Source organism: Lygodium microphyllum, chromosome 24 (genome assembly GCF_053477565.2).
Source record: "Lygodium microphyllum isolate KBCC chromosome 24, Lygodium_microphyllum_v1.1.10, whole genome shotgun sequence".
NCBI classification, from domain to species: domain Eukaryota; kingdom Viridiplantae; phylum Streptophyta; class Polypodiopsida; order Schizaeales; family Lygodiaceae; genus Lygodium; species Lygodium microphyllum.
Window position 1 is genome coordinate 9,867,344 of NC_141158.1, and position 27,744 is coordinate 9,895,087.

The following is a 27,744-nucleotide window of genomic DNA, read 5'->3' on the forward strand; positions in this document are numbered from 1 at the left end:
CTGGATTATCCCTCAATTTATGGTAAGGTTGGGGTTCCTTAGGATCTCGCATAGTCACATCTAAATCTTTCGATGAAGATGGGACATCCGAGGTTTCTATCTTATTTTTATCTCTTTCCAACAATAAAGTTAATTGAGATTTTATTTCAGTAAGTGTTTGGGTTAAAAATTCCATTTGAACCCCCTGCGTTTGCACACGAGCAGTAAGATCATCGAATTGCTCTCGTGTAGCAAAAAATTCTTCCCATTGTTCTTCTTGTATGTCTGGTTCATGGGGATCTACCATAGGTTGATCCCCGGAACTAAAACTTTCCATTACCCTTTCTTTCCCTTTTTCTGCCATTAATACACTGGAATTGGAAAGCAAAAATAAGAAATTTGCATACAAGTAAAGTACTTCCCTGATTTTTAATGGCAGACAGTGGCTGTTGATTCGGAAAGAAACTCGAAGAGTAAGAAACAGATTGTATCTTCCCGGATTAGAACAGTGAAGTAATCATGCTGGAAATCCAATTTCCTGACTTCAGTCGTATATGACATTCTTCTGTCCCTCTCACAGCAGTCGCAGTCATGTCCATCTCAAGAGCAGTGACAATTACCCGTCAACAGCAGTCGTGACAGAGTCACGTTTTCTCATGGCCTCACGTCTGATCCTAGCGACTCCACGCCTGGTCTGGTCCCACGCCTGGTCTGGTCCTCGCGACCCCACGCTTTTTCTTTTCTCTGCCCGTAACATAACGTGTCACATTAATGTGACGTGGCACTTCTCTTCTCTTCACGGCCCGTCGCGTTTTCACGGCGCCTGGCACGTTTCACTTTTTCTTTTCCTTCACGGCCCGTCGCGCCGTCGCGTTTTCACGGCGCCTAGTACTCACACGACCTTGCGAGACGTTGACGACCTGGCGGGCAACTGATTATCTGACAAACAACTAACAATTTCTGATAGACGACGGATCTGATCGTTGAGCCATAGGCTCTGATACCAATGAAAGATGATTCGGGCAACACAGAGAGAAAATGATGAACAAATCCTGAGCACGAGTGATTCTTCTCCTCCCAACTACGCCTAGATCCGTGCTAGCCCTCCCCCTCGGATTCCTTTGCCATCCGTCAACTTCCTGGAGTCCTACTATTCCTGGACTCTCTTACTCTCTAGGCTCCCCTTAACCCCGTTCGGGCGCCCAAGAGCCCGGACAGTCATTCTCGTGCATGTTCCCCTAGATTTACCTTAATGTGACATTAAATGTCACTTTTAATGTCACATTCCATATTTATGACCTTAATGTGACATTAAATATCACTTTTAATGTCACATTAATGTCACAGCTTCCATAGTGAAGATTGGTATGGCCTGCAAAGGGCATATTATTAGCAATATCCCTCTATCCCCAAAATGTTGATTTGATGGGGAAAAGGAGTAGCACCCAAAAAAGAAGAGTGAGATGTATGTCCAACTGAAAATCTATGAAATGAATAGCCTCCAAGGTAGACTCCAAAGAGGCAATGACAGATCTTGGGAAAGAAGCGCCACCAAAAGTTGCAACCATGAGGAGTGTTGAACGATCCAAGTCTTCGCTTGGAACTAAGTAGTAGTCTTCTGGAAGGGGTCACATCCATGATAATCATTATCCCATCGAGTGTTGTCTTGTTCCCCTTCATGTCTATAATTATCTTTTGGGCTGCTAGAAAGCTGAGGCCTGGGGTATGAATGCCATGGATTTATAAAGGGTGAGGATTGCCCCTTACTCTAGATGGTTCTCCCCTTTCAAAAGTGTGCATAGCTAGCTGAGAACTCTCTTTGTTTGGATGGGAGGGATTACCAACAAAGGGGATTTCATGGGAATCTTCAATAGTTTGAGGTTCCCTTTGTGGCTTGCTCCCAATTTCCTTATTGGCTGAGATGAGTTCCTGGAATAAAGATTTATTGCTTTGCTGCAAATCAAAGATTCCCTTGTTTACTTGTGCCATCCCTTGCAATAAACCTTGATTCATATGTGTTAAGCCTTCATTCAAAGTTTTCAAATCCTTAGAAAGGCCTTCATTGACATGTCCCAACTCTTTTGATAGTAAAAGATAATCATTCATTGCATGCACTTCATGTATGTCATGCCGTCCTTGATGTGTGTTGTAAGCAATCCCAATGCTTAAATCTTCATCTATTTCTTCGACATTATGGGCTTCATTTGTGTAATTTTGATCCTCTTGAAAGTCCCTAGGACCGTCATTCAATGATTCAATAATGGGGTCTTTTTTTTTATTCCTGGCCATTAGGAGACATATCAAACACAAATGGGTCACTACCCTAGAGGAGAAATCTAACACTTAACTCTAATTTGTGTCTATATAAGGGTAGAAGGTCTCATTTGTATTTATCCGTTTGGTGCATCCATGTTGCGAAAGCTCTGTTAGTGCAACTTGAGAGAGAAAAGGGTGTTGAGCAAGGGACTCAAGGAAAACGAAGTTCTTCACTCTCCTCTTTCTCTTTCTTCTTCTCTATTAGCTTCTCAACTCGTTGGTGTACGCAATGGTGGATACAAGGAAACGACAGTATCAAATTGTATTTCTTGGGTCATGAAACCATCTTTGAGCCTTTAAGCTTTTGGATTACAACTAGGAAATGTAAGTTGGTGAGTTCACTATACCTCAACGCTAGTCTTGTATTCTTACTTTCTTGGTTTGGAGAGAAGAATACTTGGTTAGTTAGAGTGGAGGGTTAAGAGACAAGATGAGAGATTGTCGCCAAAGCGAGTTGCAACTTCTAAAACAATAGAAGTCCGTCCAACATCTCCATTGTTGTCTGTTTAGCCCAACACGTACAAAGCCCATCACTCCTATCATTGGAAAGCTCTGCTTACACATTTAGAGTTGCGTAGACAACAAAGAGTTATTCATTGCACTATTCAAAGGATACGATATATTACTTAGAATGCCCTTGATGCCATCATGTGCATGCTATATATGGTAATAGCATTTGCCCTTGGTTGTGTTTGCATACAACAATACAGTGCATAGTCCTACTAGCAAGGCTCTTTTTGAGCTTGTTGAGACTAGAAAGAAAGTCCCACCAACCTTACATACAAAGGATAAGATTTTCAAGGTTGATCTGTATGTGGAAAACATGGATGTTGCCTATCAAAAGGTAAAACAACCACTTTAGAGATCACAAGAGAAGTAGAAAGAGAAAATAATTGCTATAGTTATGCATTAGAGTTTGCAAAAGGCGATTAGATATTTCTACATTTTGAAAAGGCTAGGCTGAAAAAGATGAAATGCAAAGAGCACTCGTATCCAAACCTAAGCACACATTATTATTGGCCCTTCCAAGTCAAGATGGTTTCATACAATCCTTGCAATACGTTTAGTACATGAATATATTTGATCTAAAACATACGTATGAGAGGATGGACCAAAGCTCAACTGATAGTACAGTTGACAATGTAGAATGTCACAGCACGACACCCAATACAATGATTTTACGTATAAGATGCAAGTACAAGGTGCAACCCTTAAACCTTAGGGTTGTAAGAGGGTGTTCACACTCTAAGAATGTGAAACACGATAAGTACCTAGAACTGTGTAACATATATACATAAAATAAAACAAATAAATTTAGGAATGAAAACCTCTCGTACAGAGAGTAAAAAGTGTCCTAGTGTCCTAATGAAGATCACCGATACTCCTTTGTGAGCCTAGGTGTGAGTTGAACCCAACAAACCCCCCTGGAGTGAAGACTAATCAAGATAGAAGGGTCATCCACCAAAGGAGATCAAATTTAAAGCATTGCGAAATGCTATAAATTTGTCACGAGGAAAAGCTTTGGTAAAGATGTCTGCCATATTACTAGTGGTAGGACAGTAGACAAGGCTGATATCACCTGCATGTAGTCTCTCTCTGACAAAGTGATAATGGATCTCAATGTGTTTCGTGCGTGCATGAAACATTGGGTTCCATGCCACTGCAATGGCACTCTGACTATTAGTGAACAAAGAAGTAGGCTCCATGATAGATACATCCAAATCACCTAACAAGCGTCTAAGCCATACGCATTCAACTGTGGTAGTGAGAGCTGCCTTGTATTCAGCTTCACATGATGATGTGGCAATAGTGGATTGTTTCTTACTAAGCCAAGAGATGCAAGATAAGCCAAGAAAGAAACAATTGCCACAAGTGGAGTGACAAGAATCATAATCACCAGCCCAATCAAAGTCACTATAAGCATGTAAATGCACTAGTTCCCCTTTGGCATAAAGCAATCCAAGAGTCCTAGTACCCTGCAAGTAACGGAAAATACACTTGACAGCTTGCCAATGTGACGTGCATGGCTGATGTATATATTTGCTCAAGGCTGAAACTACAAACTGTATGTCTAGCCTTGTGCTGCATAGGTAAATAAAACATCCAACTGCTGGAGCATATGTATGGATATCAAACAAGTCATTGTCATTATGCAATGACAACTTTAGTCCAGGTTTCATTGGTGTACAAATTGGCTTGCAATCTTGTAAGCCAAACCTCTCAAGAAGTTTCAAAATGTATCTCGACTATGACAGTCCAATCCCTCTAGCATCATGAATGAATTGAATGCCCAAGTAATAGAGCAAAGGCCCCAAATCTGAGATCTCAAAAGTTTGCTGCAAATTTTGTTTGAATGCTGAAATCTGATCAACATGTGTCCTTGTAAGAAAGAGATCATAAACATATAGACATATGATCAACAAGAACCCCCCCGCTTTACATACATAAAGGGTAGACTCTGTCACTGAAAGAAATGGGCAGCAGCCCTTCAAATACATCATTGGCAGCTTGATATGTGTCAAAACCAACAAGGGATAATTTTAATTTTTCATCGAAAACCACATCCCTACCGACATATACCTTTTTAAAGACAAGATCATATAATCTATATCCTTTGCTCTCATTGTTCTACCCCACAAAAATGCATTTAACATCCTTGTTATCCAACTTCTTCCTGAGTACCTTGGGAATGTATGCATATGCAAGACACCCAAAAGTTGTTCCAAGCCTCAAAAGGCGTGACATTATCACTGAAAGAAATGGGCAACAACCCTTCAAATACATCATTGGCAGCCTGATATGTGTCAAAACCAGCAAGGGATAATTCTAATTTTTCATCGAAAACCACATCCCTACTAACAAATACATTTTTAAAGACAGGATCATATAATCTATATCCTTTGCTCTCATTGTTGTACCCCACAAAAATGCATTTAACAGCCTTGTTATCCAACTTCTTCCTAAGTACCTTGGGATTGGGAATGTGTGCATATGCAAGACACCCAAAAGTTGTTTCAAGCCTCAAAAGGCGTGACATTCTTTAATGCCTTGGTGGGGCACCTATTCAAGACATGGCAAGCTCACATAACTACTTCCATCCAAAAACTATGTTGCAAGCTCTTTGCTTTGGCCATCTCCATGAATAACCAATTTTTCCTCTTTGCAACCCCATTCTACTATGGAGTATAAGCAGCAATGTATTGATGAACAATGCCCTTCTACTCCAAAAAAGAATTCAAAATAGAGGACGTGTATTCTCCCCCTCGGTCCAAACGAACAGTCTTTATCCTATAGCCAAATTGATTTTCACAAGTGCTACAAAAGCCAAAAATGCATCATACACTTTTGACTTTTTCACCAAAGAGTAGACCCAGCAGAAACTAGTAAAGTCATCAATGAAAGTGACAAAATAGTAACAGTCACCCAATGACTTTGTCTACATAGGGCCACATACATCTAAGTGCACAATCTGTAATCTCGCAGTTGCTCTAAAAGTAACGTCACAGGGAAACGAAAAATGATGTATTTTTCCAAAATACATCCCTCGCATATATGCTCAAAAGGTCTCTCCAAGAGAGGTAAACCATCAAGCATCTATGTACGGTGCATAAGCATCAAGCTACCATACTTTACATGCCCCATGCGAGCATGCCATAACTCTGCCTGTGACATAGCAAGATCGAGAGTGGACACTAGATGGACTGACTAGTCAACTAAAAAAGCATCCAACTCATATAATCCATGTCATAGAGTCCCAGTCAAAACCAAAGTCGTGTTCTTTATCTCTCACCATACATCTATCATCATCAAAGGTGACCTGCAAACCACACCTTGCTTAAGAAGAAAGAGATAACAAATTCTTCTTTACACCTGGCACAAACAAGGCATCCTGCAAGCGGAGAATAGAGTCATCAATGGCTGTCAACACAATCTCCCCAATGCCTCTAAAACAAGGTATGATGCATTGTTGGCACACTATACAGACTTGCCAACCGAGCCTCTAATAACAGAAGAAAACAAATCTCTACGAGATGTGATGTGCCTGGAAGCACCACTGTCAAAAACACCATGTACTCGCATCCTCAGTAGAGCTAAATGCTCTATCATCCCAAGAAGATTCGGAAGTGCATGTGTAAAAACAATAGTCCCTGTCTGCAACAAAGGACGCAGACTCAATGGTAGTAGAAGGTGCATCAGAAACAGACATCCCTGACTCCTCTTTCTCCTTGGCTATGCACTTTCTACATTTAGTGATGTAGTATCCTAGCTTCTTGCCATAGTGGCACTTGCCCTTCTTGGCTTATGTGCCCCCTTGTTCCTTGCTACCCTATGAAGTACCTGAAGTCTCAAAGCTTTGCAAAGCATTTTTTGCTTGGTTGCCCTTGTCCTTCTGCCTTGCCACAAAAGCCTACTCGGAGGCTATAACATCCACACCATTGTTCTTTCTGTTGGGTGTAAAGTCCCTTCCTCTCTGTGTATATAGTTATATGGGTGTAAACACACCCTTATTGTACCCTAACATATAAATACATTCTTTTATTCTTTGTGTACCATCACGATTTGGTACACCTATCTCTGAGCTCATTCTCTCTAACTCTCAGCTCTGCCGCTCACACCTCGATCCCACACTCATTGCACACCCACTACCCTTCAAACTAGTATCAAAGCATTGGTAATGATGTTCGCGCTTCCCAAGAAGTGCGAATTAGGTCTGCACAAGAGAATAAGCTTGTCTTTTGCACAACAATTGATAACTGAGGTGACACATGTACAAGTGTCAAGTCCAAGACAAGCAACGGTCGACAAGTGACAGGGCAATCCTAGCAAACGGTGGGCGACAAGCATGAGGCAGCAGGCGTGTGGCAACCAGCAGGCGCCACGACTGGTTGGGCAGGCACAATGTTCCAGACCAGCGACAACGACGAGGCAACAGGGCCCTAGCACGACCAGTACTCGCAACCTGTAGGGCACGCGGGCACCAGACACGACATGCCAGCGACCAAGACCATCACGGGGCAGTGGTCAGGCAGGCAACGTGATGCCTAACAAGTCACGGACCTAGACGGCGGGTCAACGGACCCCTCTTCCATTTTTTTAATCAGAAATTTTGGGTTATTTTATCTCCTCTCTTCCGGAAGTTCGTGCGCACACAAGCACGATGCACAGATTTGTGCAGATTTAGACCCAAAAAGTTGGGGCTTTTCCAAATTTAGTGTTGTCCATGCATAATTGAGGCATCTACGTTAGAAATTGCAGACATTGTACACGTTTAAATTGGGGATTTTGCCAGATTTAGTGAAATTTTATTCATTTGAGTAAAATTTCTCAACATTGGACCCATAAAATTTGAGGCATTTGCTGTATTGGTGAAATTTTGTTCAGCTGAGTCAAATTGGCTGACATTCGTCCACACTTGGACCGAGAAATTTTGGGGCTTTTGCAAAATTTTGTGAAATTTTGCTAAATTTGCCTGTTTTATGCTCTCGAGAACATGTATTAATGCAATTGGGGTAGACTTGATAGTGAAATTTTGGGGCTTTTGCTGAAATCTATGCATTTTGGCAAAGTTGATGCGTGAAATGCACTTTGGGATCTAGGATTGTTGCAAATGTATTTTTGGTGATATTGCTAAAGTGGGAGTTACCTAGTAGTGACGTATGCATTTAATGTATGCTGAAATTGCAGTCATACTGCTGACAGTCATTTGTTCTACTGCTATACATGTACTTAGATTGAATCTTGCTATTATTTGCTGAAAATTTGGACTGAAATCGGCTGAATATTAAACTCATTTTTGTTATCATAAATTGCAGCATTGAATTTCTGGTGTATTGCTGAAAAATGGCTGCAAATGCTTCTAGCAACAGTGACACTAAATCCCTCTTTGAAATCAAGAGGTTTGATGGCACTGGCTTTGACTTGTGGAAGGATAGGATGCAAGGCATTTTGTTTCTCAAGGACTGTGAAGATGCTCTCTTGGAGACTAAGCCTGTAGCTATGATAGATGTGGATTGGGCTAGACTTAACAAGAAGGTCATCGCATACATTAAGATGGCAGTGTCTGATGATGTACTTACAGACATCAAGCGTCTTGATATAGGTTATGCTATATGGAAAAAGCTTAAGGACACTTATGAAAATACAACTCCTGTGAATCAAGTGCATCTTATGCATAAACTTGTAAACATGGAGTTGTATGTCTAAGTCAGCATCTGAGCATTTGAGTGCTTTCACAGGGGTTTTGAGTCAGTTGCAAGACTTTGGTTTAGCGGCTTTCGATAATAAATTGACAGCTATTTTCTTATTGATGACTTTGCCTGACAGCTGGGAATCTTTGGTTGTGTCACTTAGCAATAACCCCGCTTTGACTTTTGATGGTGTTAGAGGTTCAATCCTTAATGAAGAAATCAGAAGAAAGTCTAGTGGTGAAAGCAATGACTCACCTTACCATGTAAGAGGTAGGTCTAAAAAGAGGGGTAATGCAGCAAAAGCAAGGGTAAACAGTAGGATGTCACATGCTATCAGTGTGGCCATAAAGGGCATAAAAAGCCCGATTGCTGGTACTTCAAGAAAGAGCAAGAAAGAAAGAAACAATAGGGGTAAAAAAAGAACGATGATAAGAAAGATGATAGCTCTTCCTCAAAAGAAGTTGCAAAGGCAAATATTGCATCTAGTGTGGTCATTGAAGAGCTTCTTCTAACACTAAAGAGATACTTGTTGTAGCCTCATGTAATGATGCAAATATTATGACAGCAGCAAGTGATATGCACATCACCAAAAAGGAGGTAATTGATGCCTTACTTTCAGCTCATGATGGGCTGTCACAATCATGGATAGTGGACAGCGGTGCCTCTTTTCATGTTACCCCCTCTTTGGAGTCATTTTCTGAATACACTGCAGGTTGCCTAGGCAAGGTTTACTTGGGTAATAACTATGTATGTGAGATAGAGGGTGTTGGCACCATTCATTTGGCCCTTGAAAATGGCCAAGATCCGATTTTGCAGGATGTCAGATTTGTACCTGGCATAAAGAAAAGTCTACTATAAGTTGGGCAGCTTGATGCTAAAGGGTATTTTACTACCTTTGGTGGTGGATCTTGGAAGGTCCATAAGGGCTCTATGCTGATTGTTAAAGGCAACAAAAGGGGAACTTTATATTACTTGCATTGTAAAGCATTACCTGGCAAGTTCTTGGTTGTGGCTGAAGTCCATTCACAGATGGAGCTTTGGCACAAAAGACTTGGTCATATGAGCCAAAAAGGCCTTTAGGTTCTCTCCTCTTTAGGGAGATTTGATGTAAAAAGCTCTAGTCTCGAATTTTGTAATGATTGCTTATATGGAAAACAAGTGAAGTCTCCTTATTACTCTAGTGTTCTTAAGAAGTCTAATGCTCTTGACTTAATATACTCTAATGTGTGCACTATGCCTATTAATTCGTATGGAGGTGCATGGTACTTTGTTACTTTCATTGATGATTTCAATAGAAAGTCATGGGTGTATGTACTTAAGAGAAAAAAGGAAGTGTTGGATGCTTTTAAAGATTTCATGCCTTTGTTACCACACAGAAAGGGCTTAAGTTGAAAGCCATAAGAACAGATAATGGGGGTGAGTATGTCTTAAATGAATTTAACAAGTTTTGTGAGATGCATAGCATTAAGAGGGAGCTGACAGCCCCTTATAATCCTACATCAAATGGCATGGCTAAAAGATTTAATTGCACACTTTGTGAGAGAGTCAGAGATGCATATTGTCCACAGCTAATCTCCCGCAACAGTTTTGGGGAGAGGCTCTTAAAACTACAATTCATGTATGCAATCGCTCTCCCAATCGTGAACTGGAAAATGGCATTCCTGAAGAGGTTTGGTCTGGCAAACCTACTTACAAAAACTTAGTTTGATAAGAGACTTGTCTCAAGAGTGATAATGGTGGAGAAAATGCCTCTCATGAGTTCAAAAATTTGCAAAAATATTGGATGAAAATAAAACTCATTCCACCTACTAATCTTATCCAAAATAGTATTTGAAAGTATATGAATTCCTACTCTCCTGCAGACTCCGTTTTTAGTCTTTCTCTCTCCTTCCTACAGGCTCCGTTTTTAGTGTTTCTCTCTCCTGCAGGCTGTCTTGCTTGCGTTTTTAGTCTTTCTCTCTCCTGCAGGCTATTCTACCTGCGTTTTTAGTCTTTCTCTCTCCTACAGGCTCCGTTTTTAGTCTTTCTCTCTCCTGCAAGTTGTCCCGCCTGCGTTTTTAGTCTTTCTCTCTCTTGCAAGCTCTGTTTTTAGTCTTTCTCTCTCCTCACTACTGTCTGAATCAGATCCAGCTTCTCACTGCTGCATTTGCTAGTGTTTGACATCCGGAGGCTGCCTCTTGCTGCGATTCGGGATCCGTTCAGAGTACGACACTCTCTCCAGCTCATTACCCCTATCCTGATCCTAGAGATACAGGAGTTCGAGGTTCAGTATTCATTCACTGCATAGTGTGTTTGCTGCATGAGCATCGTATTATTAGTAGTCATATCATTTTATTTATTCACTGTGTTCATTGTCTCTGAGTTACTCTAACCCTAACCCTAACCCTAACTGTGTTCTTTTTATCAGTCTGTGCTTTGTCGTACGGTTTCTATTTATGTTTCTGTGTAAGGGTATTTTTCTTTACATCAAGGCCATCTTCATGGGATATGGAGATGAGGGAGGGATGGGTTATAGAGTTTGGCTTCCTCAGGGCACGAAGATTGTACACAGCCGACACGTAGCATTTAATGAGGCAAAGTTGCTGAAAAATGCTACATATGGTGATCTTGACAAAAAGAAGGTCAAATTTCAGCATGAACAGCCAACCATTCAGCAGCCATTAGCTGAAAGTTCTGTCCCTTTTGATGCTGAAAATGAGCAGCAACCTAATGTGCTACAACTAGAAGATCATGGACAGCATATAGATGCACAGGATGAAATAGGACAACAAGAAGAACATGCTGAAAACAGATTACAGTAGCAAGAAAATGCTAAAAATTAGCCACTTAGTGATGGTATGCACATTCCTCAGGATGTAGGCCCACTGCCTAATAATACAGATCATTGGGTAAGAAAGTCTACACATGTCAAAAGGCAGTCACAGAGATTTCAGCCATCTTTGGATTGCATTTTGTTGACTAATGAGGGTGAGCCTCTAACATTTAAAGAGGCACACTCATGTGAAAACAAGAGAAAGTGGGAGCTTGCTATGCAAGAAGACATGAAGTCTCTATATGCAAATAACACATGTGAGCTTGTACCTTTGCCCAAGGATAGGAAAGCTATTCCTAATAAATGGGTTTACAAAGTGAAATGTATTGATGGGAAGCCCAAGTACAGGGCATGGCTGGTTGCTAAGGGCTATACACAAAAGGAAAGCATAGACTTCCAGGAGGTCTTTTCACCAGTGGTGAAGGTGACTACGCTCCGTGTTTTGTTTGCTCTCACTGCATCCTTGGATTTAGAGTTGGATCAGATGGATGTGAAGACTCCTTTTCTTCATGGTGACTCGGATAAAGAGCTGTACATGAAGCAACTAGAAGGATGCTATTCCAAGAAAAGAGCATTCGGTTTGTAAGCTGAAACATAGCTTCTATGGGCTGAAACAAGCCCCTAGACAATGGTGCAAAATTCTTGATACCATTATGCTCAGCCATGGATTTAAACGCAATCATGCAAATCACTGCTTATACACTAAAAAGGTTGATGATGGAAGCCTTATTGTGCTAGTTTTATATGTGGATAACATGCTAATTGCAGGATAGCATAAGAGTACTTTGGATGCTCTTAAAAGGCAACTGAGTTCAGCCTTCTCCATGAAAGATTTGGAGGTAGCTGAACACATTTTGGGCATGCGCATTAAAAGAGACACAGGGCAGAGTTTGTTGATTCTCTCACAGGACAAGTATATCAGCAAAGTACTTGACACGTTTAATATAGCTGATGCTAAGTCTTTTGGTGTGCGTTTACCACCACATACAAAGCTTAGCAAAGTTGATTGCCCTAAGGATGATGCAGCTGCTAGTGCCATGAAGGGTATGCATCAGCTTATGGATCTTTGATGTATGCCATGGTTGCAACTCGCCCTGACATTGCTCATGCAGTGGGAGTTGTTAGTACATTCATGTCTAACCCTAGCAAGCCACATTGGAAAGCAATGAAATGTATCTTCAGATACTTGAAAGGTACATAAGAAAAGTGTATATGCTATGGAAAGGGTACACTAGAGTTGCCGGGATTTTGTGATTCGGACATGGCAGCAGATCTTGACACTAGGAAATCTACCAATGGGTATGTTTTTACTTTGGCTGGTGGGGCTATCTCTTGGTGTTCAAGATTGCAGCAAATTGTTGCATTGAGTACTACACAAGCTGAATATATTTCAGCCATAGAAGCTTCTAAGGAAGCTATTTGGCTTGGCCGTCTGGTCAAGGATTTTGGTCTTTCTTCACATACTCTAGTGCTTGGTTGTGATAGCCAGAGTGCAGTATGTCTGGCTAAGAATACCATGTTCCATGCACGTACCAAACACATAGATGTTCGGTATCACTTCATTCGACAGGTCTTGGATAATGGAAATTATCACACTAACTAAGGTCAAAACCCAAGATAACCCTACAGATGTTCTCACTAAGTGTCTTACAAAGGCTCAGCATGAGCATTACATTCGTTTAGTGGGAGTTGGTTAGCTTAAAGGTACCACTTCAGGCCTTTAAGTGGAATGTTGTTGGGTGTAAAGTCTCTTCGTCTTCGTGTATATAGTCATACAAGTGTGAACACACCCTTACTGTATCCTAACATATAAATACATTCTTTTATTCTTTGTGTACCATCACGATCTGGTACATGTATCTCTAAGCTCACTCTCTCTAGCTCTCAACTCTGTCGCTCGTGCCTCGATCTCACACTCATTGCGCACCCACTACCCTTCACTTTCGTGTATGATCTTTCTCTAAGAGCAAATTGACTAGCTGAAGGAAAGTAAGTGGCTATGGGGAAATCCTCATGGTGAGGTTCAAGGCCATATGAAAGGCCAAGTATGAGGGCAGCAATGAATTCAAGGTAGTAGATATCAATTGCGCATCTGAGTAATACTCATCTATATTTATAAGCTGCTTACACAAGTCCTGAATTTTATTTAGATGATCCTGCATAGAATCACCCTCATCCATCTTCACAATCTCAAGCTCTTTCTTCAAGAAAGAGATGCTTGTCCCGTTCTTTCCAGCAAACATCTGCTCTAAGATCAACCATGCTTCTCGTGAAGAAGCTGCAAACAGAATGTGAGGGATGATAGATCACTGAACTACCAATGCAATCAGCGACAAAGTCTATGAATCCCATGTATCCCATGCCTTTTGTGCTGCTTATCTCTGGGGAAGGGGCCGAGCTAGAGCGGGCTGAACAGGTCAAGTTGCCCGTTGTCCATGTCCTCCTGGAGGAGGAGTAGTAGGAGCCACAACTCCAGGCCTAACTTCTTCACTGTTGACATAATCCTAAAGATTCTTTGCAATCAGCACATTCATCATCATGAAGGACCAGAGGGAATAGTTATTGCCATCCAACCTATCCTCCTTGGAAAGATATGTAAATACATCACCTCCCTGATTTGCCATGATAAATGTCACTGATCAGAGAGCAAAGGAGCAATATCTCAAGCTGGACCAACCTGGAAATCTCAGAATTTCCAGAAATTATAGCAAGTACTTTGCTGTAATTAGCAAATGAATGCACAAAATCAGTCTATTTCAGACTATCACAAATGTACATTCGCCAATCTCTGAGCTAACAACAAAAGCCCTAAATTCCTGACCCGCAATTTCACAAAATCTCTGCAATAATTGTGTCCCAAACACATGCAAGAACAGAGATGCCTGACTCGGCAAAAGCCCCTTCCAAAAGATCAAATGTGAATAAAAATTAAATAAATTTTCTTTTACCTTAGATTCTTGTTGGCTGAGCAGACCTGTGGCGGCGGACAGTCCTGGCCTGTGGTGGCAATTCAGGACCAGGCAGCTGGTGGCAGACCTGTAGATGGTGGCTGGCAGAGCAGGCTGAACAAGCAGCTCAGCTGGCAGGCGCAGATGCACGCACAGGCAGTCTCAGGCAGGGCAGCGTCACAGGCCAGGTGGTTGAAGGCTGGGCAGGCGGCGCAGCTTGTCTGATGGCTGCACAGGTGATGGTTGGACAGGGCAAGCAGGGCATCACTGTGGTGGCAAACCTGTTGCAAAACAGGGCAGGCACTGGCGATGCAGGACAGGTGGTGTACTGCAGGTGGCTGACGACCTGGATCAGCCTGGTGGTGACTGTGGCTTAGGTCAGACTGGCGAGCAGGCTCAAATGGCGGACTGCAGATAGCACCTGGGGCAGCAGCTCTGCACAGGTACCTGAAGCTGCGAGCCGATAGACAATGGCTGAGGAGCTCAGCTGGAGATGGTGGCCACTGCCTTAGCTGCACAAAACTGCTCTGATACCAAACGTGAGAGGAAGGACAAATTGAAGCTTAGTTGAGAGTACAGTTGACAATGTAGAGTGTCAAAGCACGACACCCAATACAATGATCTTAAGTGTAAGGTGCAAGTACAAGGTACAACCCTTAAACCTTAGGCTTATAAGAGGGTGTTCACACTTGAAGAACGTGACACATGAAAAGTGCCTAAAACTGTGCAACATAGGCATATAAAATAAAAGAAATAAAGCTGGGGGAAAAAACCTCTCATATGGAGAGTAAAAAGTGCCCTAGTGTCGTACTAAAGATCATTGACACTCCTCTGTGAGCATAGATGTGAGTCGAACCCAACAGTACGCGAAAATTTTAAAAATAAAATACATTGTTTTATAAATTCATTAAAATATACATATAAAATTATATAAAGTCAGCCTACACACTTATAAAAATATGCAATTTAGAGATAGATCATGAAAAGTACAAAGTTTCATGAACTAGAGTTTAGAAAATACACTTACAACGCTATATAAGAGTCAAAACTAGAGTCACATTCTATTCCAAAAAGATGCATGGAAAAGGACAATTGCCATGTTATCAATCGATGCTTATAAAAGGATTCAAATCCTTTTTTTTTTTTTGAGTCAAGTGTGAGCTATAGTAGGGGCATTGCCTTTGCTGATGCCTCATTATTCTCTACTAGAACCATCATAGGCAAAGCTTGAAGAAATCAAAACATTTTGGTGCTTGCTTATTACATGCACTATTCCAAAAAGATGCATACAAAAGAGCAACTACCATGCTTTCACTCAATGCTCATAAAAGGACTCAAATATTTTTTATTTTCCGAGTTGGTGTAGGCTACAATAGGGGCCTTGCCTTTGTTGATGGCTCATCATTCTCCATTTGAGAATTAGGCAACCACACCCAATGTAGTCCCTTTGTATGGAGCAGTTGGGCTAAGGATATGCAGTTTGCTCAATCCCATAAGCACAGTGGTGGAACGTGTTATCTATCCTAAAGCTATAAAGCATTGCACTTGCCTATCATTTAAATGCAATGTCATAGTACTTTTGTCAGCATCATTGCCTATACACACAAGATTGTGTTTATGAGTCCAAGCTTCCATCTTGGAATCTAATTCACTTGTGTGACAGCCATTAACTACAGTCGATGTAATCATGAGTTTTCTATTTCTCTTCCATCCACCATAGCCATGCTCTAGATCCATGCATTCTAACATGGTATCAGAGCCATGGTGAGCATGGCTCAGCTCCCTTCTCTGCTCTTCTAGCTCCTCTTCATCATTGCTTAACTCAAGTCTAGCTGAAGGTCTCATCTTCCACCTCTATCTTCACTTTACCCTTCATGGTAGCCATGCCTACAGGACCCTGTCTACTTGAAGCTCTTGGATCTCCTCAACCAATGCCTATCGCAACTAGCTCTCTTCTAGGGATTTGTTCCCTTCTCAGAGCACATCACTACATCACATCACAGGTCCACATTACATGCTCCTTGCCCTAGCATTTCGAAAATTGGAACTCGCTGCGTAATCTACACTGATAGCCTATCGTACGATCTGCGCCACTCAACCTGCCCACGATTCACCCTGCACATATAGGGTTTTTGAAGGCCTACACATAAGCTACTTCCCACATAAATATTGTGATAAATGATCCACCAAAGCCTATCTCAACTAGCTCTCTTCTACGGATTTGTTCCCTTCTCGAGGCGCATTACTGTATCACATCACAAGTCCATATTACATGCTCCCTACCCCGACATTTCGAAAATTGCAGCTCACTGCGTGATCTACGCTGACAGCTTGTCGTACAATCTGCGCCACTCAACCTGCCCATGATTCACCCTGCGCATATAGGGTTTTTGAAGGCCTACACATAAGCTACTTCCCACATAAATATTATGGTAAGTGATCCACTGTAGCTGCTGCACAAAACAAAAAACTAGTCTGTCCTACAAACCCTAACAGAGACTCCAAGTCAGCAAGAAAAATATTTAAGAAAAGGCCAAGCATCCATAGCCACTAGACTCAAGCTCTTCTCCCACATTAATTTATTATCCTTCTCGGTCAACTGGAGTTCCTGTCATTCAGATCAGATTAGTTCCAACAAATACAAACTTCAAGAAGAAGATTTGAAGCAACATTCATTGATCAAATCAGCAAGGATTGGAAGATTTGGAAGACCCAAAAAGATTCAAGCAGTGTCTATTGACACTCATCTAGTGACTCTTGCCACTTGTGTCCTTTGACACAATCGGCTCATTTGCTAATCTGATCTAGATTTTTGGTACTGATTTGCTATTGTTCCAATCACTCAACATGGGCAAAAACTCTCCAAGATGCCGCTTCAAAGGAGTCGGGTTTCATACTTGGCAAACACGCATAAAGCTTATCCTGATGAAGAAGGGCCTATGGGCCATCACTAATGGACAAGAGAAGAAGCCCTAAGATGTTGCCCTTGCAACAATCTGGCAAAAAAATGATGACAAGGCTCAAGACATCATAAAGCTTGAGTTGGATGACAGCTATATTTATCATGTGGATGCCTATGACACATCCCATGAGAGTTGGGATACACTGGATATATTGTTCGGTGCCCAGTCAAAGTCCTCTAAGTACGGATTGCTAATTGAATTCCTTAGACTAGACATGAAGCCTAATATATCCCTGGCATCTCATCTAAACTACATGGAAAGTCTTCTAACCCAGTTTGATGGAATAAATTTGAAAATGAACAAAGATATATGTATTGGTGTCTTGTTAAAAAGTTAGCCTCCAAATTATGATAATGTCTCAACCACTTTAATCAACATGCCAAACCCTAAATTGGTTGACATTAAGGCCTCCTTGTTAGAAGAAGAAAAGAAGATTAAAGGAAAATAAGAAACTGCAAAAGAAGAACAATTGTTGTATGTCAGTAATAACAGGAACAAAGGCAAAAAGGACCAGCTAATTTGTGACTTCTGCAAAAAGATTGGACATATTGAGAAGTTCTGTCATACCAAAAACAGATCTTAGAAGGCCCATCTTGCAACGGTGAAAGAACAAGAAGACCATCAAGAGCAGAGGACAAACCTCACCAATCCTTCTATTCCCAGTTATCTAATAAACTTTTTTGAAGCCTTGTATAACCTTGCCCTAATGCTTCTGTCATAAGCTTTGTAAACTCCTCATGTAACTTAGCACTATAGCCTCTATACACTTTGTAAAGCCCTTGCTATAGCCTCTAAATGTCCACCATGTTTTTGGTACCCACACTTGCTTTGTTTTGCGACAGCCTCTAGATAACCATATTTGTGGTGTGCCCACACTTTGCAGGTGGTGACTCACTAAAGCCTCTACACACTTTGTGCCTTTCTGGTTGTGATTGAGGAGGGGTGTTGAGAATTAGGCAATCACACCCAATGTAGCCCCTTTGTATGAAGCATGGAGGCTTGCTCAATCCCATAAGCACAGTGGTGGAAAGTACTACCTATCCTGAAGCTATAAAGCATTGTACTTGCCTATCATTTGAATGCAATCTCATAGTACTTTTGTCCTTTCACTCAAGTCTTAGTGTCACTGCCTACACACACAAGATTGTGTTAGAGTCCAAGCTTCCATCTTGAAACCTAATTCACTTGTGTGACAGTCATTAACTACAGTCAATGTAATCATGAGTTTTCTCTTTCTCTTCCATCCACCATAGCCATGCTCTAGATGCATGCATTCTAACAAAATCAAGACTTGGAGGACTTATTTAGCACTAAATCACTCTACACACAGAAGATAGCCAAGACTTTCGTCTTTTTTGTGATAAAATTCACAATAAGACAATTATCTATAATTTCACAAAATCAAGTGTCCCAATATCTTTTTTAGAAGATCCATGCAATGGGAGGCAAATGGGGTCCCTTCTACTTCTAGCAAGCATCTCATCCTCTAACAATTAAATGCATTATCAATGAATAATTGCACCATGTTGAATGCACCAACCTACATTGCATAATGAAAGAGGAGATAGGTGAGATAGATGAAGTAGATGAAGTAAAGGAGGTAGAAATTTATGATTGAGGCAGAATGTAAAAGAGGCATTGAGTTACGTAAACCGTGAATGAGAAGATTATAGATAGAACTTGGAAGTGAGAGAAGAATAATAAGTAATCTAAAAAATTAAACATAAAATGAACTAAAAGATAAATTTTGATTTTTAAGACTTGCCTTCATAATAGCGTGTTGTATGTATCTGTTCATGAAAGCCCCTATTGATCTTCTTCCCTTTCACTCCACATCCACAGTCCGCAAGAAAAATGTGTCAAGAGGTGAAGAAACAAGGATATTAATAATGTCTCATTTCTTTCTATCACTGGTCCCCTTCTCTCTAGATGGAAGTAGTTGTGTTGAAGGAGGAGTATCTGAGTGACGAACAATGGAGGAGGCATCTTGTCTATAAGTAGACTGACAAACAATACAAGAAAACACCAATCCGCTAGCTTTGGAGGTGCCTAAAAATATGGGTTGACCAGCCACAAAAAATATTGAAATAAAAGAGAAATGCCCACATATATATAGACTCAAACACCTATGATATTCTACTAATAGTTGAAAGCAATTCAAAAGCCTAATGGAGTCTCTCAATTCCGATTTTATTGGTGTCCTTTGGAAGGAGCTATGCCATCTATTATCTATACTAAAAACATGACACTTAACCAAGTTGTTCACCATATAGAAGACCAATTTGATATTGCATGCCCAAGTTGGGTACTTAGTACCATCCAATTTGTCATTAGTGTCACACATTCCAAGAAGGTGATTTTGACTTGCCATACCAACACTAGCTTCTTCTCTTCTCCTCTCTTTGCTTGCTGTAGGGTTGTGTCGAGAAAAAAAGAAATATATATGAACGTCCACATAAGGCCATTTTGGGCTATGAGACAATCCAAAGTACATTCACGCCTAATGTCATGAAACGAGCTCTTTCTCTTCTTCTTCTCTCTCTCTCTTACTTTCATGCATATTGCCTCTCCTCCATTTTCCAAATCCCTCTCCTCCTTTCTCCTACCTCTTCTCCATGATACCTAAGCCTCTTCACAAAGCTTTTTGTCTACACATCACAATCTTGAGAAGGCTACAAGCAAGCCAAATTGCTACCAATGGACTTGCATGTTTTGTGAGAAGACTATGACAAGCAGCGTAATGAGGTTTATCATTCACTTGACCAAGGTGTGTGGTCAATGCAGTCCATGTCCCCAAATCTCTCAATTTGTAGTGGATGAGGTTATGAAGTACTACCCTCTACACTCAAAGCAACAACACCTTATTGAGCATAGCAAGGACTCAAGAGGAGATGTCACCCTCAACATGGAAGTGGATGTTTCCAAAACTCCTAGTCTATCCACCTCAATGGACTTGGGCTCTTCGCAACCATTGGAAGCAAAAGAGCTAAGAGGCAAACTTCTCTACAAGAAGCTATGGGAGGTATTCCAATCATTTGTCATTCCTCAAAGAAAGGCAAAGGAATCTAAAGATAGAGATTGTGTGCACTATCATTGAGTGTAATCTCCCATTCATTCACTTCTCTACAAGAAGCTATGGGAGGTATTCCAATCATTTGTCATTCCTCAAAGAAAGGCAAAGGAATCTAAAGATAGAGATTGTGTGCACTATCATTGAGTGTAATCTCCCATTCATTTGCTTCGAGTAGATTGATGGAAAAGGATAAACAAAGCTTTTGCCATGGTTGGTCCATGAGATGGGTAATACGGGGTCACCTACAATGACATGTGGACCAAGAAGCTCGACAAGGAGAGGGAGAGAATCAAAAAAGTCTCTTGAGCCTATGTGTGACGGGTGGACAAAACACTCATCTATCATAAGAGTTGTTGGGACCTGCGTTTTTGCAGCCTCGCTCCTCCTCCATCACCCGGTGTCACTTGTTTATCATAGTAGATGCTGGGATCTCCGTTTTTGTAGCCTGGCTCCTCCATCTTTTGTGGCTATTCCTAATCTTCTTACACAGACTGGTAAAATGAAGGAATGCATACTGCCACAATCAACCAAGGTTTTGAAGCTTATACCTTGATAATCCGATGGTGTTTGAATCACCGAGAACTGGCGATTCGGGCCTTTCTTGTGAAGAGTTGCCCTCTCAATGTCTGCTTCCATGGATGGGTCTTCTTCATCACACAGCTCCTTGTTGGCAACACTGGAGGTTCTATTACTCGTGGCAGGCTTGTGCTTGCGAGAGGTGCCAAGGCTAGCAACCTCTACCCCTTAGTTGTTTTTCATCACCTGGCGTCACTTGTTTATCACAAGGGCTGCTGGGAGATGCGTTTTTGCAACCTCGCTTCTCCTTCATCACCTGGCGTCACTCATCTATCACAGAAGCCACTGGGACCTACGTTTTTGCAGCCCGACTCATCCTCCATCATCTGGCGTCATCATTATCCACCTGGCATCAATATCTGGGCTGCTCTCCCTACGTTTGACAGCTCTAATACTCTCGGATTTGCATTTTGCTGCCCAAGTCACGCCCAAATATCAGAGGACTGCGGTTCTCTCCCTCAATAGCTCGTGATCATCTTCCACATCTTTTGAGTGCATCCGAGGACTGTGATCCGCTCCCTCGACATTTGTCTTTCACCTTCCAGTGATTACATCAATAGCCCACTGCTTGGAGGAATGAATTTCACTCCCTTTATTGTGCAAATTTCCCACAAGCATTGCCGTCTAATTCAAACAGGGCAGTGCAGTTATAGCCAATTCACCCTCATACAATTCCTCTACAAGATATTTAGTAAAAAATACCTAGCATTCATGAGCCATTGTGGTGGCTGAAATCTCACCCTCATCATCCTCTACTAGCATAACCTCATCATCCTCATATCTCGCTTTGAATAGCATCTCTAGTACCGGGTTCTCTTTACATGCAAAATATCTAAATTCTGGATTCATTGACTTTATATAAGCAGTCCATCTTAATATGGCTATATCTGGAGTACAGCAACTAGTAAGTATGCCTAGCAAAGGAAACAATTTGTTTGAACTCTGCCTCAGTACAATTATCTCTCTTGGTCAATGTACTCAAGTACTGGCCAATCTGTAGCCATTCACCCTCATACAATTCCTCTACAATTGAGCTTCAGCTCCGCTATATCAACTTTCTTCTCATAGCATGATTCAATGCATCATCACCATGTCCTTATGTTTCTGAGTTTCTCTTCTCTCTCAGCGTTTGCTGTACACACTCTGTGTTACTTCTTGCAAACCCTGCTATCTCTCTGCATTGTCACCTATTTTGACATGGTATCAGAGCATAACTGTTATTTTTGACACAGATCAAACATTGATAATTGTACTTCTATCACTATACTCTTTTAACTTTTGTTACTTTCTTTGTGTTTTGAACTATTGAACTTGTGATTTTGGGTTGTGTCTTTGAAAGTGCCTATCTTCTCTGCATGTCATATACAATGGCACCTCCATGTTACTCTACTAATGACAAGCTTCTCACTATCTCACTTGGGTTGTTGTCATGAAAGCTTGATTTGTGTAGAAGCACCTATGATACAGTGTTTTAGAAGCCATCTTGCGTCCCTAGATGCCCTTTTCTATTCCAAAAGATTAGGAAAAGGACAACTGTGAGAAAGCAGTGCTTACTTGGGAGACAATCTACAAATGATTCTCGTGACTACTCTCCTCTTCTCCAATGCATCTCTAAAGTTCTTCCAATGGTTACCTCCTACAAGAAGTCTTCAAAAGTGCGCACGAAGCTACAACTTATGTCAAGTTTGATGTGACTAATAAATTCAATCATTCATTCTTCAGGTGACAAAAATACAAGATCACATTCGACAGATGCAATCTATCTTATGGGGACTTTTCTCTACAAGCTTCCTCCCAAATTTGATAGTGTGGCCAATGCCTTACAAGCTCAAACATCCACAACACCTATTTTTGAGCATATGACATCTATGTTACTTGACCATGAGGCTTCTTTGCATTTATTGGGGAGGCTATGATCACATTAGTAAGCACGATACGTTTACAACTTCAAAGGGGGTGACAAGCAAAAGAAGAAGAAAGCAAAGTGTTATAATTGTGGTAAGGAGGGGTATCTCAGCAAGGAGTGCAAGGATCTAGCGGCATAGTGGAAGAGAAGGAGAAGAATAAAAAGAAGAGTAAGGATGACTCCATTAAGTCATCATCGACATCATCTTTCGGCTCCAACTCTGATTCGGACCCTTTGGCCAAGACCACAAAGAGTTCTTCTATGGTGAAGGTGAAGGCCATTAAGGCCTCCTCCTTCAACTTCTAGCCTTGTGTGTTGGCATCCCTCACGACTCTCCATTGCCGTAGAGGACTGCGAGAGGGTGATCATGGTGGGGCATCTTAGCCTCATTGGCATGCAGGTGTAATTGACCCAAAGTGCAACTTCCCAAATGCATTTCTAAAGTCTAGCAGGTTTTGAAATCCTGGAGCATTGACTTTCAAGTTCATACTACTCATCCTTTAGCATGACTGCTTCTATCTAGAGAGATGAAGACTAATGCACACTTTTTGTGACTCACTGCTTTCAAGTTCATACTACTCATCCTTTAGCATGACTGCTTCTATCTAGAGAGATGAAGACCAATGCACACTTTTTGTGACTCGCTGCCTATACCTTTGCACTCTGACACCAACCGATACACCACCTTGAATTTGCCAATATATTCCTTGATGGACATCTTCCTCTGCCTCATTCAACTAATTTTCCCCAATCCATGCATGACAGTCCATTCACTCTAGAATTGGAAAAAGTTCTAGCTTGAGGGCATACATTAAATCACACGTGGTGGATTTCACACGTCCATAATTTGCATACTGCATACAATTCCCAGATTAATCCTAATATTATTATTGTGTCAATTTGGTGTCAGGAAGTGCTCAAGTTCTGTTTTTGGCTGTTCTACAGTATCTTTGATTTTGTTGTGTCAACAAAGTGCAGCATCATCCTGCTCCAGTGGCTTAATCTATCTGAGTTGTCCTATATAATCTTTCTAGTTCCATCAATATGGCCTACCGATGCTTCCTGAAATGTCAATGCTCCCTATCACTTCTGATAGTGGGTAAGCCTAGTGGACCTATGATTGCACATGGAAATCTTAGGGGGTGAGATTCTGAACAAACATGAAAGAGTTAGGGGAGAGTGGGCTACCTCATTGGAAGCAGCTGCAACAGGCATGGAAACAGAAACCTCGTCTCCTAGAGCAAGGGCAAGGCGCATATCCTTCTGCTGGTGCTTTAAAGGAAAAGCTGGACTAAATTGGCCCTTTATTATAGAAGATCCCTTCATCTTAAACATGGGATTCGCAATAGCACCAAGATCCTGTTGCATACCTCAGTTTTAGTCTTCAATATTTAACAATCCTTGAGAAATTATCAACCCATTCATAATGAAGATCTATGGCTCTATACCAATATTTCAAGGAGGTTTTGCTGGCTCAAACCACTTCTGTCAGCCAGAACAAGACCCTCAGAAAATGCATTCATCATGCTGCAGCAAAAAAGATCAAATTTCAGATAGAATTTAGAAAATAAAGATGGTAAATGAGCCTTTTCTTGTACACATGCTTGCTGGATGCCAACAATAATTCCATGACAACTTGCTCGTGATCACCTTCCCATGATCATGTTTACCACCAATTTGTACTTTGCGCCATTTCCAACCTCTCCAAGGAAAAACGATTTCTTTCCCATCACTTCAAAGGCAGGCAGAACCTCCTCGAACAGAGACTGGAGAAACCCAGAGCAAAGAAAATTAGCTGCAAATACTTCGATAACACTGAGAATCTTCTAGTCATTACATCAGCAACTTCAATCCTGACCTGCATTGCATACTTCAGCAAACCTTGCCGGCTGAACAAGGTAAAAACACAGACAATGTACCTGGTCTCCTGCAGCAAGAATGATGAGTGTGCCGTCTTCAGCCGGTTTCTTACTACCTGAAACAGGTGCTTCAAGAAAACGTCCACCCTTTTCTGTAATAGCCTGCGAACCAACCAGACAATATTCCAATTAAGAGTCACCAAATACACTCACTCTGACCAGCATATGCATAGCAATAATAAGGTGACATAACTGCAGCTTCATAATCTAGCAGCATTGCTTAACTCCACTAGTCAAGCTGGTTGCGTTTGTGGGAAAAGGAACAGTAATTGAACCGTTTAATGGCATTTTGAAGAGATGGCTGTAACAAAATATTCTAGTATATGTTTCCACCCACACCATTAGTTTTCACTGGAGATACAAGATCTGAGTAAAGTGAAGTTTCAAAATTTAGAGCTTCTGGCTCATAAAGCATTTGCATCCAAAAGCAACACAAACCACCACAATGCCAGTAAGGAGGTCTAATTCTCGTAACTTGATCTAGAAAGAGCTAAATAAAAACTGCAAATATTGAACATTTAAGAACGTTTACATGTGTCCCATGCACTATGCAAATTTAGAGTATGTTTCCAACTTGGAATTATTATTCTCCAATTGCTATAGCACCTCTATGCATTATGCAAAATTAGTAAGTTTCCAACTTAGAATTATTATTCTCAAATTTCTATAGCACCTCTCTAGACCAGCTGCATTTTGATTCAGCCATGTTTGACCAGCTCTGTTTTGTCTAGCATAGCCATTCCTTGCTGCATTTTTGTGCTCAGTGGTTTTGTGCTCATGCATAGAAGTCCAAAAAAAAAAAATTTGAACAGATGCAAGGTTTTTGAGGCTAGCTGAAAAGCAGAGAAGCATGTACAAGCACTATGTCCCATCAAAGATGCCCCTTAAAAGGACCTGCTTTTGCTTATAGAGAAACCTCTTACTTCAGTTAGAGTGAAAAAAATCACAGCTAAATTCAAATGTTTTTTGAGAGCCTCAACATTGTCACAAGCTTAAAAAGTAGACAAAGATCGTGAGCATGAGCAATGCTAGTGCACACTCACAAATCCCGAACTTGTGCTAAAAATCAGATGCTAACCAAACATTGAAAAAATATACATGTTCAGGACCACAAAATATGAGTTGAAATAGCCCACACAACCTAAAGCCTGCCCCCTCCAAACACTTGCACCAAACCAATCATGTGCAAGGATTGCTTCCAAACTTGAGCTAGCCCACATATTTTTTGTGGGATGCTTCTTTCACTAAAAGTTTGCTATAATGCATACATAGAAGCATGACAGGTGAGACATCTCGTAGTCAAAAACAGCTGTTTAACAGTTCCAACAGATTCTGCAAGATCTCCAATATCACAGGAGTCTTGAAGTGATTGTAAGAGTTCCAACAGATTCTGAAAGATCTCCAATAGCAGAGCAGTCTTGAAGAGATTGCAAGAAATAACATCCAGAGAATACTAGTGTGAGCAGATACCAGCCCAATGAAAAATCAGATTATTTTGAGCAGTGTAGATGATCCATAGTGCAACCAAACTGATTCCAACAGATGAAAGTGAAGAATCTGTTAATGAAGGAAGCACAAGCATTATTTCTCTAAAAGAACTCCAAATTTTCTGATTTGGAAGTTGGACTTCAACAAACTCAACTATGTGTCCAAGGACTTTGTATTTGGCCATAACTATAACATAGGATCAACAATCATTTAATAGCTTGAACATAATTGAAAAGCCACTTCTCAATGCTCCTTTTTGCTAGAAATTTCCCCACAAGCTCCACACAAAACTGTCCTCCAGAACAGGCTACCACCAATACACATCTCACTACAGCCTGAAAATGCAAAATAAGAATGAGAGTACAAACCACACAGGTGATGGCACAGTGATAACCAGCAATGCCTCTAGTCTTCCTTTCTCCAAATGGATGTGACACAATACAACAATGAGAAGGGATAGGAGACACATATAGACAATGGAGAGCCACTCTTGACAAACAAGGCAGCCAGCTAATGGTGCCATAAATGAGAGCAGTCGGCCATAAATAAAGGCCACCCAAGTGATATAGAATGCACCCCTTCTTCCCATGAAATGCACCTAAGCCATGCCCACTAAATCTGTCCTAAACCCATGAAATGTATACCACTAACATCATCTCTCAAATCATGGTGATGAATACATTACAATATAAAGTGATGGGAACATACAAGCCCCTTGGAACCACCACCATGTCCCATAGGCCATAGCACAGCAGTGATCTACCAAAAACCTGTAACATTATGGTATAGACAAGATAACGAGTGATACTTGAAGAAGACGCTTGAATTACTGGAATACACTACCCTAGATTACTCCAAGATTTCAGTGTTAGGTCTTGGCTCCGAGCCCAAGAAATGTCTAAAGAAGAAGTATTGAGTCAATATTAGCCATACTCAAAACCCAAATCATACATGGTGGAAATAGCCAGATCTTGATGCATGTCATGAGCAGCCTTGAGAAAGCACATCATGACCATGAATTTCCCCTCCGATCAAATCGCATAAATGTCCTCTAAGAACAAGACTAGGAGCAATATCATGCCTACCGTTAAAACCTCCCATCATGGACCTAGAAGTCACACCAACTCGAGGATTTGAATTGCTAGATTAATCAATGCATGTAGAAAGCCACCCTCAAGCTCCACCAATTGTATGGATCTGTGGCAAGCATCATCATGCCCTACCTACTGTGAAGAAAATACCCTAACACAAAAACACAAATAACACCATACAACAAAGCACAGACTAATAGAAGAACACAGTTAGGGTTAAGGTAACCAAAGACAATGAACACATAGAACGAATGAAATTATATGACTATTGAATATACAATGCTCGTGTAGCAGTGAATGAATACTATACCAAGAACTCCTATATCTCAAGGATCAAGGTAGGGGTAATAAGCTAGAGAGTGTGTCGTACTCTGAAGGATCCTGAATCGCAGCAAAGGCAGTCCCCAAATGTCGAACACCAACAAACACAGTCAAGGAAGGTTGGATCTGATACAGACGGCAATGCAAGGAAGAGAAAGACTAAA

At 41.1% G+C, this 27,744-nt stretch overlaps 1 protein-coding gene across 1 annotated transcript in view; it reads right to left on the reverse strand.

Moving 5' to 3' along the window:
- The window catches only part of GLYR1 (glyoxylate reductase 1), a 110,190-nt gene that overhangs the window by 54,995 nt on the left and 27,451 nt on the right, over window positions 1-27,744 (reverse strand). The window contains exons 4-7 of the mRNA XM_087665376.1: window positions 24,681-24,782; window positions 24,412-24,527; window positions 24,210-24,288; window positions 23,950-24,120 (exon numbers count right to left, since the gene is read on the reverse strand). Of these exons, the coding sequence (XP_087521502.1) occupies window positions 23,950-24,120; window positions 24,210-24,288; window positions 24,412-24,527; window positions 24,681-24,782 (468 nt within the window). The remainder of the gene's footprint in view (window positions 1-23,949; window positions 24,121-24,209; window positions 24,289-24,411; window positions 24,528-24,680; window positions 24,783-27,744) is intronic.